This window comes from Diadema antillarum, unplaced genomic scaffold (genome assembly GCF_040938485.1).
Source record: "Diadema antillarum isolate AM-2024a unplaced genomic scaffold, OU_Dant_1.0 seq00001137_RagTag, whole genome shotgun sequence".
NCBI lineage: Eukaryota > Metazoa > Echinodermata > Echinoidea > Diadematoida > Diadematidae > Diadema > Diadema antillarum.
The window spans coordinates 897,027-917,055 of NW_027271949.1; the positions used below are offsets into that span (position 1 = coordinate 897,027).

General features: G+C 38.4%; 1 protein-coding gene across 1 annotated transcript in view; it reads right to left on the reverse strand.

Moving 5' to 3' along the window:
- LOC139744111 (uncharacterized) overlaps positions 1–20,029 on the reverse strand; it is a 226,970-nt gene that overhangs the window by 156,336 nt on the left and 50,605 nt on the right. Inside the window, exons 4-5 of the mRNA XM_071654568.1 lie at positions 15,324–15,437; positions 1,747–8,811 (exon numbers count right to left, since the gene is read on the reverse strand). Coding sequence (XP_071510669.1) covers positions 1,747–8,662 — 6,916 coding nt within the window. The 5' untranslated portion in view covers positions 8,663–8,811; positions 15,324–15,437. The remainder of the gene's footprint in view (positions 1–1,746; positions 8,812–15,323; positions 15,438–20,029) is intronic.

Below are 20,029 nucleotides of genomic sequence, written 5' to 3' on the forward strand. Positions count from 1 at the left end.
CTGAAACAAACAAAGATTCCACTCATCTCAGTTTGTACCTATATACTGCATCTAGTGAGGAATTTGCATGCAATGTCAAAATCTAAAGAGTAACAAAGGTACATTAATGAACATACACCTACCAGGAACCATCATCTGTACACAAATTTGCATCCATGGATGGGCTCATATTTGATGTAAAAGCATTTAATAAAACTCCCATCCAAAAGAATCTATTGGCAAAATCCTCATCACCATAACAAAAACGATTAATGACACAAGATGGCAAAAACTCATCTTCTGGAGAGCTGAAACTGCAGTACAAAATGCCATACCTCTACATGCCATGCAGGTCAATAAAATCACTGTATTCCAAAATTTTTGGACCATTTCTCATTATACAGTCACCCCTAGAATTTGTATCAAAATGTTGCCATGTTCCCATGGGGGTCAACTGATATATGGCAACCTGGTATACCAGGTTCCCAAAATGTAGACAAGAGTGCCTGCATTTGTGGCCTAAATTCATGTTTATTTGGGTTATGTTGCTCAGAAAAATGGCTTTGATAGAAAGATTACAGTTTCTTCTATCAACATCTGTTCTGTTTCTGTATGAACACTGCATGTACCACAGTATTATCTACCTTTTTTTCCAATGTAGTGTGAGCTTATTTTGCTATAAAACATTTATGGAGTTGTACATAGTGATCAAAACAGAGTTCAGTGGATTTTGCTTTTCTCTGACCCCGTTCAGGTGCCTTTTTTGTGTATCAGAAAAGAGGTTGCGAGCCCATTGGCACATGCTCTATTCACACCTTGCACCCAATTAATATTTGTGATGATACCGTATGAGGGAAATTACCCCCTACTACTTAAATAGTAAATACTTTGAATCCACTAAATTTGCAAAACGTTGCCAAATTGAGACAGAAACATGTACTCTTATCTTCTTTAATGTGTTGTTCAATTTACCAATCACTTTTCACAGTTTCCAGTTTAGATTTTCCAAATTCTGCAACTGAAATGACTGAAACTATATGAACAATGAATGAAAGAAGCACACATTTCTTACTCTCTTTCATGAGACAATTATACTGACAGTGCATCACAAAACCAACAAAAAGTTGTGGCCCTTGAGAGGTAAGGACTCCAAAAGGTGAAATGGGTCAACCAAATCATGAAATGAATGGGAGAGTGTCTTTTCAGCTGCTTTTCTACAACCTTGTTTGTAGAGAAGTGTGATCAGCTATATCTTCAATAAAGGCCCTTCTCCTTTTTTGAAAATCCTTTGCACATTCTTCAATTTCAACTTTAAAAACTTTTGAAAGGTTGGTGCTACTGCTTTGAAAGTTGGCATTAATCACGAACAGCGCATGGTTGATTTCAGCTTAATTTGATAATCCCTTCATTGTTGCTCCAGTGGTTTACATCCTGTTTTTCTGTCCCATTCACAGTGCAGCTAGCACAGCTTGGTAAAAAATAAGCGCTCGAATAGACTCTGCATACTTCACAGCCTCTTTTCTCAGTTCATCCTTTTCCAGAGTGTGTGTTTTCTTTCCAATATCTAGATAGGTTAGAAGAGTCCATTTGAACTGAGTTATACATTGTTTGAAAGCTTTCGAGTCTTAGCACTCTTTCAGAATCTGCCCTTAATTAAAAACCCATGTTTGGCGACTTTTTGCTCGTTTTGTGATGCAGGGTGACAAATAAAACCAATACAGTGTAAACACACAAAAATGTGGTTTCTTAGACTGTCTTAATTCTTACATTGAGCTTCTTCCAGTGTGGTCCTTGCCATAGTCCTCATTGTCTGCTGTGAAGTATATTTCAGGAGTCCATCAGCTGTGGTAGTGTTATCAGTGGAAACTATTGTAGGTTGAGTCACGAATGCTGGTGTTGTCCTAAAATACACTTGTGTTGGAGTATGTAGTGCTGCTGTTGAAGAACTTTGTGGTTGTGTATGTGTCATTCCATGTTGTAAACTACCTCCTGTTGTCAAGTGTGTAGCTGCTGTAGCTGTCCTAGCAGGCTGCCCTGTCTTAGGGGTTGATGGCTGACTAGTGAAATATACCTGATCTCTTGTAGTAACCTGTGGTGGAGTGTTAACCTCTGGATGCCTTGTTTTGACTGTTGGACGAGTGTTCAGCATTGGCGATATTGCTGTTGCAAGCGGTGGCTGTGTTGATACAACTTCCTGACTTGATGAAGCCACTGCTTCTTTTGTAGTGACAACTGTTTGTCTCGTCATAACTGCTGGCTCTTCAGTTGTTATGAGTATTGATTCTGTTTGTGCTTCAGGCTCTTTTGTTGTAACATTTGCAAGATTCATTGTCACCACTGACTTCCCTGTTGTAATGACTAGTTGATCAGTGAAAGGATGAGATTTTGAAGTCGTGACTAACTGCCCAGAAGAAAAAAATGAGGGGTAAGTTGTTGTGTTAACTACAGGCTGGTTCCCTGTGGTCATGGTCATTTCTGTGGTATGTCCTCGCTGCCTTGTGGTTACATCAGAGGCTTGTGGTGTTCCTCTGTGTGACAAAGTGGTTGTAAATGACTGCTTTGCTGAAATCTCAGTTGGTTCTGTAACTTCAGGCTTTATAGTTGTGACAACAAATTTGTCAGTACTTGTGTCTGATTGTGATGTAAGAACTAACTGCTGGTCTGACACATTTGATACTGGAGTAGTTACTCTATGCCAGCCTTTAAGAGTAGTTTGTGAAAATGTTGTATCTCTGGGATGCCTTGTCTGAGTTGCGACTGTCGGCTCCCTAGATATAAAAGATTGTTGTCGAGTTGTGACAAGGGTAACAGGCTTTGCTGTTATTTCTGATTGTAGAATCATTTCCCCAGTCTCTGCTCCTGGTCTGGCCTCGGTCTTCATGTCTTGCGTGATGAATGTTTGTGTTGTTGAAAGTGACATTGGAAGCTTTGTGGTCAGTGCAGTTTGGTGTGAATCATCAGTGATATTGTCTGAAATGGCAGATTCATGAGTGCCTGGAAAAAACTGCTGTGAAGATAAAGTTTGTTGCCCTGTAGAAGGCACAACTGGTTGTGATGAAGCTCTATGCTTCCTTGTTGGTTCAGTGGATGATGCTCTCGTTGCAAGATGTGGTACCACTGTTGGCTTAAAGCTTTGTGTATGCCCATCAGTTGTACCCATAAATTGCATTGTAACAGTTGGCTGTGTGGTATTAGCAAGTGGATCTTGTGTTGCATCAATATCTGATCCTGGTCTTGTTACTAGAGACCAAGTAGTTTCCACTTCTTGTTCTGTTTTCTCTGCAAGTTGTTGTGATGTGGAAATTTCATGGGTCGTTTCTTGACTAGTTTCCTGGACAAGATGGCCAGTAGTGCTCTCATCTTGGCTGGCAGATGTGAATGGTTCCAATGTAGAATAGCCCAATGGTGAACTAGCACTTGGAGTTCCTGCAATGTCATTCATCAGTTCACTCTTAGCTGTTATGGCAAGGTCAGCAGTAATGTCTGAAACTGGCAGAGAGCCCAGAGTTGCAGTAAAGAGCCGTTGAGTTAGTGAGTGTTGTGATATTATTCCTTCACTTTCCTGCACAGTTACTCTGGGTTCAGTTGAGAAATTGAGAATATCTTGTGTAGATGCAACACTATTGCTTGATATATTGATGATATCGTGTTCTGTTGATGCAAAATGAGACTTTGTGGTAACCTCAACTGGAACTCCTGCTGACGTTTCTGTTGCTGTCTTGGATGACAATCCATGTGTTTGTACTGGCACTGAAGTGGATGCTAAGAAAATGACTCCATCTTGAGTAATGACATTAGTCACTGTATCAAGGCTATCTTCTGTAGATGCACTGGTCTTTCCATCAGCTACTGATAATGACGTATGCATAGATAGCGTATATTCATCCCCTGTCACTCCCTCAGTTACAGGAAATTGGGTGGTAAGACCTGTACTTCCCTGTTCTGTCATCTGGACTGTTGTTTCCAGAGTATAAAGGGGCTTAAACCCTGTTGTAGAACTCAATGTAGGCCCTTGTGTTAATGAATCTGGAAAGTCCTCTGTTGCTGTTCTTTTCTGAGTTGATATCATACTGCCTACAGTATGATCTTCCTCAACAGGGGCTCCACTTTCAACTGAAATACTTGCTGGTGTCATTGTGCTCTTACCCCCAACTGAACTAGTCCGAAAAGCTTGATCTGCGGTAGTTACAATGGTTGACAGAACTCCATAAAATGTCTTCATATTGATCTTTCTACTGCCTTCAGAAGTGAGCACCTGGGACGTTGATTCCTGGGGCACTGTCATTAATGTAGAGCTTGTGTGCATATTTCCCACATCTGAAACTCCATCAGTTAAAGGTGTTGTAAGTTCTATTTCTTCAGTAATGGATGAGGCAATAGGCACTGATCTAGTTGTTTCTCCTGCTTCTGTCACTGCCATGGTTTGAATAAAATCAGAAGATTTTGCTTCTGTAGATGCATCTTCAGTGCTAGTTTCTGAAATAGAGGTGAGTGCTGGGGTGATATATTCGCTTTTAATCATACTGCTCATTGCACTTATATCACTGCTTATTGTACTTAGGTCATGAGTAAATGTATCTCTGGCCTCACTGCTAGGAGGTATCTGTGTTGGAATGATTGTTTCCTCACTTTTGACTGTACTCTGTTCAGTCACAACAATATTTACAGGACCCTCAGGCATAGTTTGCGAAAAAAAAGAAGTGTGGTCACCATTCCTCGAGGAAGCTGTCACTTCTTCCGATATATCATTCCCATTCACTTTAGTTCTGCTTTGAATTGCTGCAACACTTGAAGGATTAGCAGACATTGATAACATGTCATATTTAGAGGACATTTCTCTTGTAATACTAACACCCAGAGTGGTCTGCCTAAACTCATTCTGAAAGGTTGTGACACCTCCCTGAATAGTATCTTCTCTGTGATGACTCGGATGTACGCTGATTGAAGTATAATAGCTTGTCTCTTGCTGTGTAGAGGCACCATCCTCACTAGTTGTGCCCTTGTCAGTCATATTAACTAGGCCACTGTCTATTATGGCTGTGTTTACATAATTGGAAGTAGTTTCTCTTTCACTTGTTTCTGAAAACTGTGTCTCTAAACTGGTTTCTTTGCTTGGTGTAACACTTTTTCCTCCAAATGGTCCCGTTGTTGAAGCATCAGAGCCCCTTCCCACGCTTGACGTGTTCTTTTGAGCGACTGTTGTGCCAATTTCTTCCACAGCAGGGCTAAAAAAGTCACTAGTAAGCCCTTCATGTGGAATCATTCCAGTCTTGTCATCAGTACTATCTTTGGTGCTTACTTCTTGAGAGGTTGTTGCTTCTGTCTCTTTGTGGAGAAGCTTGGAAATACTTGGAGAAGCTGTTGACGAGAAACCAGTGTTAAGTGCAGTCTTTTCACTGTAATGAGTTCCTTCTCTAAGAGTAGATGTCTCCCTTGTGGAAAGAGTAATTTCTTTTACTTTCCTTGTTTGTGTATATAATGGGGTAGCTGTAGGAAATGCTCCATCGTTAGTAATAAGAGTCATGCCAGTTTGATACAGGATTGAGCCATCTGGGTTTTGAGGTGCTGGTGTAATGATCTCAGTAGATTCTCCATTTGCAGAGATGTGATATGAGGTTATATCAAGAGCGTCTGCACCTGTTGAAGCAGTGACCGTTGTGTGCAGAGACTCCACTTCAGCTAAAGTGCTTGTAACTGATTCACTCTCAGTTGTTGCATCACTCTGCAATCTCTGATTTATTATTTGACTGTTTACATCTGGCAAGGGAGAATTTGTGAGGCCATCTGTCCGAGTATCTTTCATTTCTACAGTAGTTGTACTGGTATCAGTCAGAAATGGTTGTGGACCTCCTTCATTTGTGACGGTGGATAAGCGTCTACTATCTTCAGTGTCAGTCAAAATAGAACTTGTAGTCTGCCTGCCAACATCAAATGTTGCATAAACATCAGTTGACATATTAGTATTTACATCAGAGCCATTCCTCCCGAGTTGCTGGCTTTCAGAAGTAAAAGCAGAATTTTCTGTCTGAAAATCTGAAATAGTTGCACTGGACACATCACTAGGTAAGTCTGAAGTAATATCATCCTGGTTCTTGCTTGTTGTTGCTACGTGTGAACCTCCATCTGATGTACTTGTATATGCTGTTTTTTTGTCTGAAGCAGCAGAATTTTCATAACTTAGTTCTGTAAAAATTTTGGTCATCATGGTTGTAGTTACTGAGAAATCATGTTGTTCTCCTGTGCTCACTTCTATGGCTTCATTCAGAGTGCTCATGGGTCTCATCTCTTCACTTGTGACAGCAGGAGCAATAATGGTGATATCTTCTTTTCGTTCTTCAAAAGTGGTGACTTTGCTCTCATCTGTTGTTATTATGTTAGTTATCAATGTTGTATGGCCTGCTGACACTTTTGCACTAGCCTTTGTTTGCTGTGTGAGCCCACTGGTCTGAGCATATGACATGCTTGAAACATCATGTGTACTATCTGTTGGAAAATTAGGAAAAATAGTGGAGGAATCAACAGTTTTCACTTCTTCAGTTCCAGTGTCTATACCTCCATACTCAGAAGTTGTCATGAAAGTTTGTGATGGGTTTGAATGTATCAGATTATCATCAGTTGCATTGTATAGGAAGACTGGCAGGGGAGTGTGTACTTTACTCAACAGTGTTCCCTCTATTGTATAACTGTCATCTGTACTAACTTTAGTAGCTGGGGCACCTGAGGTAGAATATGATGCCATTGTAGTATGATGAAAATAGTCTGATGAAAAACCTCCTGGAATTGTACCTTCAAATTCCTTTGTTGAATGCTGGGGTGTATATGCATCACCTGGGATAGTTTCATGAGGTACTTGTGCAGCAGTACTTTGTATCAATGCTTCCATGTTACTAGTTATATCTGTAAACTCTTCATTTCTTGGAGAGATATGTTCCATTGCCAATGTTTCAGATGTCATTCCTCCACTAGGGGTAGAATTTTCACCCTGAACAGTAACAATGGATCCACTTGTCAGAATTTCACTGGTTATTTCCTGTGTGGCTCTTTCTTGTGTTATTTCATTTGGTGTATTTGTATCAATGGGTCCATTTTTGGTGAGACCCTGTGAGACAGATGTGGTTTGAGAAGCTTGGACGGGAGGATGTTGTGACTGTGATCCGAGCAATTCTCCAGTTTGCTGAACTGTCCCTGTAGCAATTGGTGTTGCTTTTGATGCAATTTTGGATGATGCTGTAGAAGAGAAAGTAACACTTTCATCTGTTGTTCCAGGCACAGTATGTTGAGAATTTTGGTTACTACCAATGGTAGAACCAAAGAATTTGCTGGTTGCAAACTCACTTTTTTCTTCAAAAGTTGTCATCGCTTTTGTCATTCCTTCTGTTCCAATCACTAGTAATCTTGAAGTTAAAGAAGGTACTGTTACTTCCATACTTTGTTCAGAAGTGAAAGACTGGTTTGAAATGGCATCAACATGGCTGGTAGAGGGGTAGGGATGTGATGTCCCTTCCTCTGTTGTAGTTGCTTCAGGCCAAGTTTTTGCTGTGAATATGTCCTCTCCTGCAGAAGAAGTAAGCATTGCCTGTGCTATGGTATTCTCATCAGCAATCGTCACTATATAATCAGTACGTGGGGTTTTGCTGTCTTTTGTCAGTAGTGCTTCACCAATCTGTGTAGATGTGTCCTTTATCGAATCAGTGTTGGACTGTGTAACTGAAAAACCAGTTACAAATATATCACTTGCCATAATTCTTGTTATTTCCTCTTCAGATTCAGTACTCATTTGGCTCATTCCTGTTGTGAGAGTCCCATTGCTTGTAACAGCATTGCCGACAGATGTGACAAATTCTGGTTCTGTCACCACTGAGTTTGTCATTGTGGCCTCCAATGAAGCCTTTCCATTCATGGTGTAACCTTGCTGGTCTGTATTTGGTGATGCAATGGATATGCTAGAAGCTGGATTTTCAAGTTCTGCAGCTAAAGTAGTAACTTCTGCTATGGTGCTATAGTTGCCATCTGCTGGGATGGATGATGTAATAGCCTGTTCGACTGTGGTAAAGACAGGAGTGAACTGTGTTCTTATCTCTGACAGGTTTGCAATAGTTGAAAGAATGGTATGCTCAATCATAGGTGGAGCTGATCCATCTGCAGATTTTGAAGATGCTGAAGAACCAGTGACATTCACACTAACTAATTGGTCTGTTGTGGATATAAACTCAGTCACGTTTTTGGCTTGTGCAGTAACATTTGAAGACAAAGTATCACTTGGACTAGGTGTTACTTCTTGACCAGTAGCCATAACATTTTCCCCTGTAAAAGAGTTTGACGTTAACCATGCAGATACAAGCCTACTTGTTAGTGTCCCCATCTGCTTGGATGTGATAAATCGTTGATTTACTGTTGAAGCATTCTCAGTCATCATGTCTTTTCCATAACTTGTTTTTATTGTTGTTTGCTTAGAAGAGAAAGGAGACTGAGAGGAGGTTGGCCCAGATGTTGTCCCTTTAGTTGATGACATAGCAGAAGGCTGTGATATTGTCACCCCAGTTGTAGGGTTAGCCGCCGAGGACCCTGTAGCAAGTAACGTGGTTGGCTTAGATGATGAAATTACTGATGTGGACATAGGAGAAGGTAGATTTGTTATCACCTTATTTGTAGAATCAACTTTTGCAGTTGATGCATCAGCCATTGACGTTACTATTGTGGGTGGAGGAGCAGTTGTAGAGGATATCACAACAGGCAATGCTGAAGCTGTCACCGCGGAGTGTTCACTAGTAGTGAAAGGTATACCTAATAGTGTGGTGCTCTTTGCTGTAGTTGTTGGGGGCACAACAGGGCCTGAGTAGGGAAAGAAATATATATATATCAGTTCATATTTCACCGTCAAAGACACAATACAAACGAGAGATTGTAATTTGTCATCACTGACAAATTAAGGTGATCCGATTTTTTTTTATCAATGATTCGAGTACTGATCGCAATAGGCATGACCATACAAGTTTCATCTGTGTTTAGAGACATTGGCCGTCTGATGTTTGGATTCTCATTTAGCAAAGGGAGTCATATCTGCCATGTTTGGTACCAAATTCTGTATACACTATAACGAAGAAACAGCAACAAGTACATATGACCTTTGACCCACCTTTGCACTCCCAACATGGCATCTGATGAAATAGTGGTTATTTTGTAAAATGATTCTTGCGACATCGTCTATACATGTGAAAAATATGGGAAAGATAGGACAGGTATTCACCAAGATACAAGATGAAACATTTATGACCTTTGACCCTAATTTACATACCCAAGATGTTGGCCGATTAAGTAGTTGTAATTTTATGAAATAATGTACATGACATGAACTAAACATGTGCAAAATATGGGGGCGATAGGTTTTTTTTCTTGAGTTATTGCAAAGAAAGTAGCAGAAAGAAAGAAATATCTCAATTCATAGAAGATAAGGTTTAATTTCAACCAATTTTTTTAACGTGATCCCGACATCGAATGAAAAACGAAGGGCACTTTAGCGGTAGCGCAAAGTCTTAGCTACAACATATCAAAATCTGGGAGAAATTCACCGAAGGGTAAGTGAGCTAGTGCTCGATAAAGACAATCATGTCAATTTACACATCTAGAGAAATACCTTCCCATAGAGATAACACGTCATAACGAAGATAGAGAAAAAAGTACATATGACCTTTGACCCCAATTTGCACAAACAAGATGGCATCTGGGCAAAAAGTGGTTATTTTGTGAAATGATCTTTGTAACATGGTCTTTGTGTGTGCAAAATATGGGATAGATAGGACATGTATTCACCAAGATACAAGATGAAACATCTATGACCTTTGACCCTAATTTACATACCCAAGATGGCGTTTGATCAAGTAGTTGTTATTTTATGAAATAATGTTCGTGACATGAACTAAACATGCGCAAAATATGGTGGTGATAGGGTATGTTTTTCTTGAGTTATTGTACATAAAGTTGCAAAAGAAAGGAATATTTCAATACATGTAAGATAAACTGTAATTTCAACCAAGTTTTTTGACGTGATCCCGACAACGTATGAAAAAACGAAGGGCACACTAACGATAGCCCTACGTCTCAGTTATAACATATTAAAATCTTAGAGAAATTCACCGAAGCATAAGTGAGCTGGTGCTCGATAAAGATAGTCATGTCAATTTTCATTTCCATAAAAATTGCACTCCCATAGAGATTACACGTAAACTGGTCAAATTTGACAAGGTTACCTTCAATCAATTTTTTCGAGGTGATGTCGTCATCTAATCAAAATTGTGTAATTACACTTCTGAAAGAACATTTCATAAGCTACAACATATTGAAATTTGGGTGAAAATTAGCTAAGGATAAGTGAGATACGCTCGAGTAAACTTGAAATTTGATTACATCATTTTGAAAATTTACTTTTTTGTACAACTCATAAGCTTTCAGAATATGTAAAGAAAATAGGGGGTCACCGTCCATCCCGAGGAGTAAAATTGAATTTAAAATTGGCGGTTTTTTGGCATAGTTGCACTGTGTATCCCCATTGACGCACGCGCGGAATTTTGAATTTGACGGGCCCGTATGACGTCATATTGAATCGGATCAACTTAAAACTTGGTAGAACTATTCCTTGACATTTCGGACATCCGATCCGTGTGAAAAAATTGAACATTTCTATTTCATATTAGCTGTGCGTGCGAATATGTGCGCGCGCGTACGCGTCCGTCCAATTTTTTCAATTTTTCCAAAAATGCTCCAAATGGTCTGAAACGTGTGCAAAAAAAAATTGAGCTCAATTTGAGCATACAAATATTTCAACGTGCGCGTACGTGCGCGTTTTGATATAAAAATGAAATTTGAGAATATGAGTAGAATCCACTTGACTTGAAATATATGTGACGTAAATTTCATTAAAATATTCCATTCCATTAATGAGATATGCATGAAAATGTGTTTTCATATAATGACGTCATAGTGACGTCACGGTCGACTGATCACTATGATTTTACTTGCGCTGTCGTCTTTGCGACATGATGCATGTATGGTATAATTTTGACATTGAGAGGCAATGCACTTTCTGAGCTAACCTCTGCACAACTTTTGTCCAGAAATAAACAATCAGTACAGATACAGAAGGTGATCCGAAGGATATTCGGATCACCTAATTATCTCTTCTCTCTACTAACCTTTTGTACCAACAGAAACAATGCTCCACTTGTTGATTTCACATGAAATAAAAGAAAATGCATGCGATTTGGCATGATTTCAGGTGTGAGTTACAAAATCATGTAAAAAATGTTTTTTTTTTTTTTTAATTCATCAGAAAGAGGAACACAAAATTTAATAAAAGATGGTTAACTGTCTTGGAAGGGAAATGCCCTTTAAACAAAGTAGTTAAAGCAAGGATCTAGATTTCAAATGATGGAAAATGTGAGATGAATATTAGTTGGGGATAAAATGAAACTGGGAGTAGTGTGTGACTTAAGGTTTGAGCAAAGTCCTCATCAATGGGTTTGGCCTACTTGGTGGCACATGACTGGACATCATGTTGTGCACAAAGATCTCTAATCTACTGTGTAGGTCAAAACTATTGTTCACCCATACATCAAGAGCTTTACCAATATGAACTGCACTGATCGCAGCTGTTTTGTTCATTGTTCAAAATTAGCTCCTGTTTAACTACCCACAATGATATCAATTATTGTATACAACATATATTTTGTGTGGTTCTTATTTTTGCAAGTCAGGTGCTATTTGCAAATCTTAACAACATGCGAAAAATATTGATCGTAATCCTGACATGACTGTGACATGCACACATATCCTGACATGACTGTGACATGCACACATATACTCCATTCATTAATTACTGTATTCTTAAATAACAAATGTTATTGTGTAATACAGAATTTAATTGATCAGACATGAAAATCTATACATTCCGAAGCGCTCGCTAGCTCTGCCTGTACTTGAAATAGTAAAATTAATCGTTTTCATAAGTTATGATCATAATCTTTTGCAGTGATTTTTCACTATGTTTAATTCCCTAGAATTTTTTTTAAATGCTCTGTAAACATGACTTTTAATAATAACAATAATAATAATAATACAGAGTACTTATAATGCGCCAATTCCACATAACATGCTCAAGGCGCAGTAGAAAAAGTGAGTTATGAAGTACAAAAATCATTACACAGACATGCACATGAAAATGAATGACACAATAATGATGATGGAAAAAAAATCATAATATACATATTAATTTTATACTCTCTTTTTACAAAAGTCCCTACCATGGGAGGGGGGTATCCACCCTCACCTTGCTCCATTGCTGAGGACCTCACACTGTCACGTAAATGTGCCCCCCATCGAGACTTTGCCCCCCCCCCCCCCCAAATAAAAACAAAACAAAACAAACAACTAAAGGTGTTCCGGAGCTCTTCTCTACTATCGTTTTTCTTATTCTTCATTTTGAACACTTTGCTTCACCTTTAATACAAGAGACACCTGGCTTTTCTGGAGGTGCACATGACTAGGGAGACTGAGCACACATTGATGTTGTATAGGATAATTATCCTGAGGAGAATTATCTTAAAATTTATAAGTAAAAATTAAAAGCAACAATGTGTGGTCAACTAACAAGAGATGGTGATGGCAGCACTCAAATCTCAAAGTATGATTGAAAAAGCTGCTTCGTAAAAAATAAGTGATAAAAAAAAGAACTGTTCTCATTTATGAGCACACAGATCTCCAAGAATAAATGGGATGGAAAACTCATTCTGATGAGCATCTGATTGAAGACTGTAGTATCAAACAGGAATTGTGATCTCACAACACTTCAGCCTTGTAACAATTTAGAGGTGATCTACGCAAAGAAATCCTATGTAGGATAACTAGTGAAATAGTGAAATTTTGAGCATATGACCTTTGACCTTAAGCATGTGCACCCAAAAGTTAATAGGCACAATTTCGTCCACTCATGCATATGCATACCAAGTCTAATTAGGATACCTTAAGCTTTTTTTAGTTACGCTGTCCACAAAATTTATTGCGAACGGACGGACAACCCGAAAACATAATGCCTCCGGCGACACTTCGTGGCGGTGGCATAAAAATCCAGGTTGGATTTGACACCAGTAATGTTAATGGCAGAGGCTAGTGATAACTTTGCTGTCTGAACAATGTGGATATAATGCATATCAAGACGTCGGTATTCAGATACTGATACATGCTTTCCGTCTTACACTCGTATGTCATCTCATACATAATGGCAACATTTTGGGCACAGGCTGAATCACTTCTAGATCTCTGTGTGAAAGGAAATTAAAACTCTAGAGCCTCTTAAACAGCACTGGCTTAAAGGAAATGTTATTTACCTTGTGGAAACCTAAAGTTATGTGTATAAATTTTCTAGAGTATGTTACCTTCATATTTCCACACAAACTTTTGCAATTTATTGCATCATGTCGCAGAAAGGGACAAGATCTGTAATCTGAATGCGTCAGAAGGGTATGGCTTCTAAGCTTAGAAGAGCACAAGTCTGTAAGTGTGTTGCAGGGCCTTAATTTGTAGATTGACCTGCAAACATTAAATGTTTTCCAGACATTGCAACAGTAAATGGATGACAAAGTTACAGAACTGTCAATCATTTCATGATGTTTAGTGAATACATGGAGGAATACATGGATGTATTACACATGTATAATGGAGTTCAAGTGTATTGTTTGTTCAGAAAAAGCAAAACCTTTTTGTTTATTGAGAACTATATTTGTTCAACCTACTGTGATCCCTGAAATGTATGTTTAACATGTTCATACAGTTTATCATTCATTGTTTCACTTGCAGTTTTACCATACACACATAAATGCGTACACAATTGGGCACATGCGCATACAGAACAAGGTGAAGAATTGAATAAAGACTAGAGTGCAACATTCGACTCGATTCGGGCTCCGCCCAGCCTTTTCTCCCTGTGAACGCAAGCTGGGCCAAATGTGGTACCAAATTGCAACCCCAAAAGTGCAATGATTGTGACATCATGACGTCATAATCCCACGTTCAGCAAAAAGTCTTCGGTGTACGCTACAGAATCTTCATCATTAGCATGTCAGTACGAGGACAGGTAGTATTTCCAAATTTGTGTTTAAATTTAGGTTATCATCAAATCATCATAACTGTACTATATAGTTTCATTCGTCCTTGTCCATATCCTTGTGTTCTTGTGCGTAGAAAGCAGATAAAAAGTAAGGAAAGAGCAGTTGTGAGTATGATGTTCGAAAGTTCGCCTTTTATAAAAACCGTAGCCTGCACCAGTGCTTCTACACTGTGACCCTGGCGCGCTCCCAAATAATCGTTTGTTCTCTATTTACGGCTCTGGTTTGTTTACAAGCAGAGCACCACTACAACAAAATATTGAAAGGTTTGAATGCAGCCCAAGCCAAGCCAGCCACTGTAAATCCACTGAACTGCGGGGCCGAGTACCGCAATTGAGGCCAGGCTTGGCCCAGCCCTACATGGTAAACGAAGTCTATGTACTTGTGAATATCTGTAAATAAACTGTATTATAATGTAAATAATACAGTCTGCAAAAATTTTCAGTGTATTGAAGGAGGCAAACTTAACCAGAAGAAAGAGAAGAAGAAGCACAGTTGCAACCTGGTTGCAACTTAGTCTTCAGACCAACAAGATATCCACTTATAAAGTCCTTTAAAGCACATGTGATACCCATTGGCAACCAAGCACTCTAGAATGGTAATGGACCATACATGATGCCACGAATGGCATACTATGGCACATCCAATCTGTGACCACGTTAATGGTGTGACACCTGAAAATACACCTATACCCAACATGGCTTTACCAGGACCATCACATTCCCTAAATGGCAAATTTTGCTATTGTGGCATATACTTGTATACCATACCCTATAAGGCGTTTCGAACTTTCTTACACAAGTTTGAAAATAACAAACAAATTAGTATTATCCTGATAGACTAGAAACTCTGTCAAACATGTAATAATTATCATTGTATTTAATCCAGAATGCTCAGGAGTGATCTTCATAATTATTAGTCTATTGAATTTACCTCTCTAAATTATGAAAATCTATTGTGAAATAGGATCTCTGAATCGCAAGAGAAAAATGTCTTTTTAATGAATATATCTCTATTTTAAAGCAAATAAGCAGTCATATGAAACCTACAATCTTCAACTATCTAGTAAAAAAATTATTTGCACGAAATAGACTCAGTTGTGTTTTTCACATTATCTGAAGTAGTTGAAGATCTATGCAAGTCAGGTGAAATGTTATTTGATTGTGGGCAAAACAGGCACTGACTTACCATTTTGACAAATAACACCACTGTAACCAGTGGGGCAGAGGCAAATACCAAATGTCTGGAAATCCACACAAGTCGCTCCATTCAGACAAGGCAGTGTTTCACACACATTCCGCGCTGCAACAGGAAAAATTACACATCAAACGAAAAGGATCAGAATGATTCAGATACACAACAGCGGACTGCACATGTCACCTGCATCACAAAACCAACAAAATGTTGCCAGAGATGAATTTTTAGTTACAAGCAAATTCTGAAAGAGCAGACTTTAGGCCTTAAAATGATGTCTAACTCAAGTGCAATGGACTCTCCTAACCTATCTAAATGTTGGAAAGAAAGCAAAAACTCTGGAAAAGTGTGGTACAGAGAAAAGAGGCTCCAAAGTATAGGGTCTATTCAAGCGCTCAATCTTACCAAGCCGTGCTTACAGTGCAATGAATGGGACAAAAAAGAAAAGGATGTAAAAATACCATAGCAACAATGAAAGGATTATCAAATTAAGCTTAAATTGTGTAAGCTTTATCAACACATTCTATCCATGACAAATACCAACTTTCAAAGCAGCAGCATCATCTTTTCAAAAATTATTGGAGTTGAAAGTGAAGACTGTGTCAAGGATTTTTAAGAAATGGAAAGGGGCCTCTGGTACGACACACGTAATCCCACTATTCTACAAAGAAATATAGAAAAACTGGTAAAAACACAATTTTCCATTTGTTTTATGTTCTAAGACTTTAGAATAATGTAGAAGAATTTCTCTTTCAGAAAATATCAAAAACTCAAGATCGACTACTTTGATACATATCACATATTTTGAGTCCTCATGTAAGATCAGGGTGTGCGACTTTTTGTTGATTTTATGATGTGCGGTCACATGCTTGCTGTAAGTCACTTTGATTCTATGTATTCTAGGATGACAATTCGAGCTTAAGCTCAGCAGTACACTCTACATATAGCCAATTAAAAAGTAAATGCACTAATCACAACAATTAACTAGACTCGGAATTTGTCAAGACTGACAAATTAGGTGATCCGATCTTTTTGGAAATCAATGATTTGATTCCTGATCCCAAAAGGCATGACCATACAGTTTTCACCTGAGATTAGGGACATTGGTCGTATTATGTTTGGATTCTCATTTAGAAAAGGGAGTCAGACCTGCCATCTTTGGTACCGAATTCCGTATACACTAACGAAGATACACAATGAAGTATATTTGACCTTTGACCCCACTTTGGACACCGAAGATGGCATCTGAGCAAAAAGTGGTTAGTTTGTGAAATGATTCTTGTAACATGGTCTTTACGTGTGCAAAATATGGGAGAGATAGGACATGTATTCACCAAGATACAGGATGAAACATTTGTGACCTTTGACCCTAATTTACATACCCAAGATAGTGTCCGATCAAGTAGTTGTTATTTTATGAAATTATAATGTACGTGACATGAACTACAGATGTGCAAAATATGAAGGTGATAGGGGCTGTTTTTCTTGAGTTATTGCAAAGAAAGTTGCAGAGAGAAAGAAATATCTCTGTACATCGAAGATAAGCTTTAATTTTTTCAACAAAGTTTCTTGATGTAATGTCGACGTCGTATGAAAAAAATGAGGGTACACAACGATAGCCGAAAGTCTCAGCTACAACATATTAAATTCTAGGAGAAAGTCATCGAAGCATAAGTGAGCTAGTGTTCGATAAAGACAATCATGTCAATTGTCACATCTAGAAAAATTTCCTCCCATAGAGATAACACGTCATAACGAAGATAGAGAAAAAAGTACGTATGACATTTGACCCCACTTTGCACAGACAAGATGGCTTCTGAGCAAAAAGTGGTTATTTTTGTGAAATGATTCTTGTAACATGGTCTTTGAATGTGCAAAATATGGGAAAGATAGGACATGTATTTACCAAGATAAAGGATGAAACATTTATGACCTTTGACCTTAATTTACATACCCAAGATGGCGTCTGATGAAGTAATTGTTATTTTATGAAATAATGTATGTGACATGAACTAAACATGTGCAAAATATGGTGGTGATAGGGTATGTTTTTCTTGAGTTATTGCAAAGAAAGTTGGAAAAAGAAAGAAATATGAAAATACATCTAAGATAGGCTTTGATTTCAACCAAGTTTTTGGACGTGATCCCGGTACCGTATGAAAAAATGAAGGGCACACTAACGATAGCCCAAAGTCTCAGCTACAACATATTAAAATCTTAGAGAGATTCACCGAAGCATAGGTGAGCTAGTGCTCGAAAAAGATAGTCATGTCAATTTTCATTTCCAGAAAAACTGCACTCCCATTGATATAACACGTAAACTGATCAAATTTGACAAGATTACTTTCAATCCATTTTTATGAGGTGATGCCGTCATCTAATCAAAATGTTGTTAGTACATTAATGAAAGAACATTTGATAAGCTACAACATACTGAAATCTGGGTAAAAATTGGCAAAGGATAAGTGAGATACGCTCGAGTGAACTTGAAATTTGATGACGTCATTTTGAAAATTTACTTCTTTTATTTTATTAAGAAATTTGATATCTTTTAATCACTTTTCCAGCATCGCCAACCCATGAAATGATATGTACAACTCATCAGCTTTCAGAATATGTAACAAAAATGGGGGGTCACCGTCCATTCTGACGAGTAAATTCGGATTTAAAATTGGTGGTTTTTTGGCATAGTTGCACTGTATATCGCCATTGACGCGCGCGCGGAATTTCAACTTTGACGGGCCCGTATGACGTCATATTGAATCGGATTGACTTTAAACTTGGTAGAAATATTCCTTGACATTTCAGGCATCCGATAAGAGTGAAAAAACGGGAAATTTCTATAGCATAAGAGCTGTGCGTGCGTATATGTGCGCGCACGTACGCGTCCGTCCAATTTTTTCAATTTTTCCAAAAATGCTCCAAATCGTCTGAAACGTATGGAAAAAAAAATTGAGCTCGATTTGAGCATACAAATATTTCAACGCGCGCGTACGCGCACGCTTTAAGGATAAATATGAATTTTGAGAATATGAGTAGAATGCGCTTGACTTGAAATATATGTGACGTAAATTTCATTGAATAATTCCATTCCATTCATGATATATGAATGAGAATGTGTTTTCATATAATGACGTCATAGTGACGTCACGGTCGACTGATCACAATGATACATTAGATTTGTCGTCTTTGGGACATGATACATACATGGTATAATTTTGACATTGATAGTCTCAGGACTTTCTGAGTTTATCTCTGCACAACTTTTGAGGAGAAAGAAGAAAAAGAAGAAGAAGAAGAAGAAGAAGAACAAAGAATCAGTACAGATACAGAAGGTGATCCGAGAGGATACTCGGATCACCTGATAAAAAGTTAAGAAGAATTAAACTAGGATACCTACCATTTTCTCAGGCAAGCACTGTATTCTGCCATTTATTGAAATTTTGATGCAGTTCAGTGATCTTGACCACTAACCTTAGAGTGTATCTGTACACAGAAATTTAGTTTTCTGACATTGTACATTGTAGGTTATTGTACTGGTAACCCGCTATGAAATATAAGAGCGCAATGATACTCACATACAGAGATATAGTAATTACATATAAAGAGACATAGAGCAATCTCTAAAATGCTAAAAATTACATACGCCTTGATCTAAGAGAAGTCATCTGGCGTTATCGACTGCATTCGATTGTGTAGTTCAATAATTTTCTGTATGATCAGTGTATTACGATACTCTCAAAACACGCAAACGCACGCAAATGTCCACGTACGCAGCTAGCTTGGTTGGTGCTGCCGCGCTGCGCTGGGCCACTGACCAGGCAGCCGCGCTGCTGTGGGCCACTGAACAGGCAGCCGCGGCAGCATCTACTCATGCGGATGCATATGGCTCGATGAGGCGGTACCGATAGAATGTATTCGATATAGCTGTGTGCAGACAGAGGCTAACGAAGGAAATGTGCACACACCGATGGTCTACGCGCGGCTAGTATTTTCAGATCTGGCTACTAGTGCGTGCTGATTTATTCAAATTACTATTTCACAGTTCGGGCATTTTTTATGATGGGATAGAATTTTCTCTAGAGTTCTTAGGATATGCTCTCACACCTCTCAAATTTAAATCTTAGGGGAGAGATTCCCTTTAAAGTATTGACCCTCTGCCTATAGATATCAGTTTCCAGTCTTAATCTATTTAAAATACACTCAGCAAAAAAAAGAAAGCAAACACTTTTTCGAGTTCATCTTTCTCATGGACTATTTGGCTAATAATGGTTTAATTTAAATTTTAGGGGAGAGATTCCCTTTAAGTATTGACCCTCTGCCTATAGATATCAGTTTCCAGTTTTAATCTATTTAAAATCTATTTAAAATACTCTCAGTAAAAAAAAAAAGGCAATCACTTTTTCGAGTTCATCTTTCTCATAGACCATTTGGCTAATAATGGTGTTTTATATACCATGTTAAAGGTAATTTAATTACCTTAATTTAAAAATGGACAAGCTGTTATTCAGGTGTGTATGCTGTTCCATATAACAATGAGAACTAGAAAAGCACTCTGAGAGCGCAGACCTCCGCCAAGCATGCAAATCATTTTCGTGATCTTGTTCTTCCGTAGAGATATCAGTGATTTCCACCCATACGTACTTATAGCATTGTGTGCTGAAAGTTGCCAGATTTCCCAATATAGAAGCCTTTGTTAC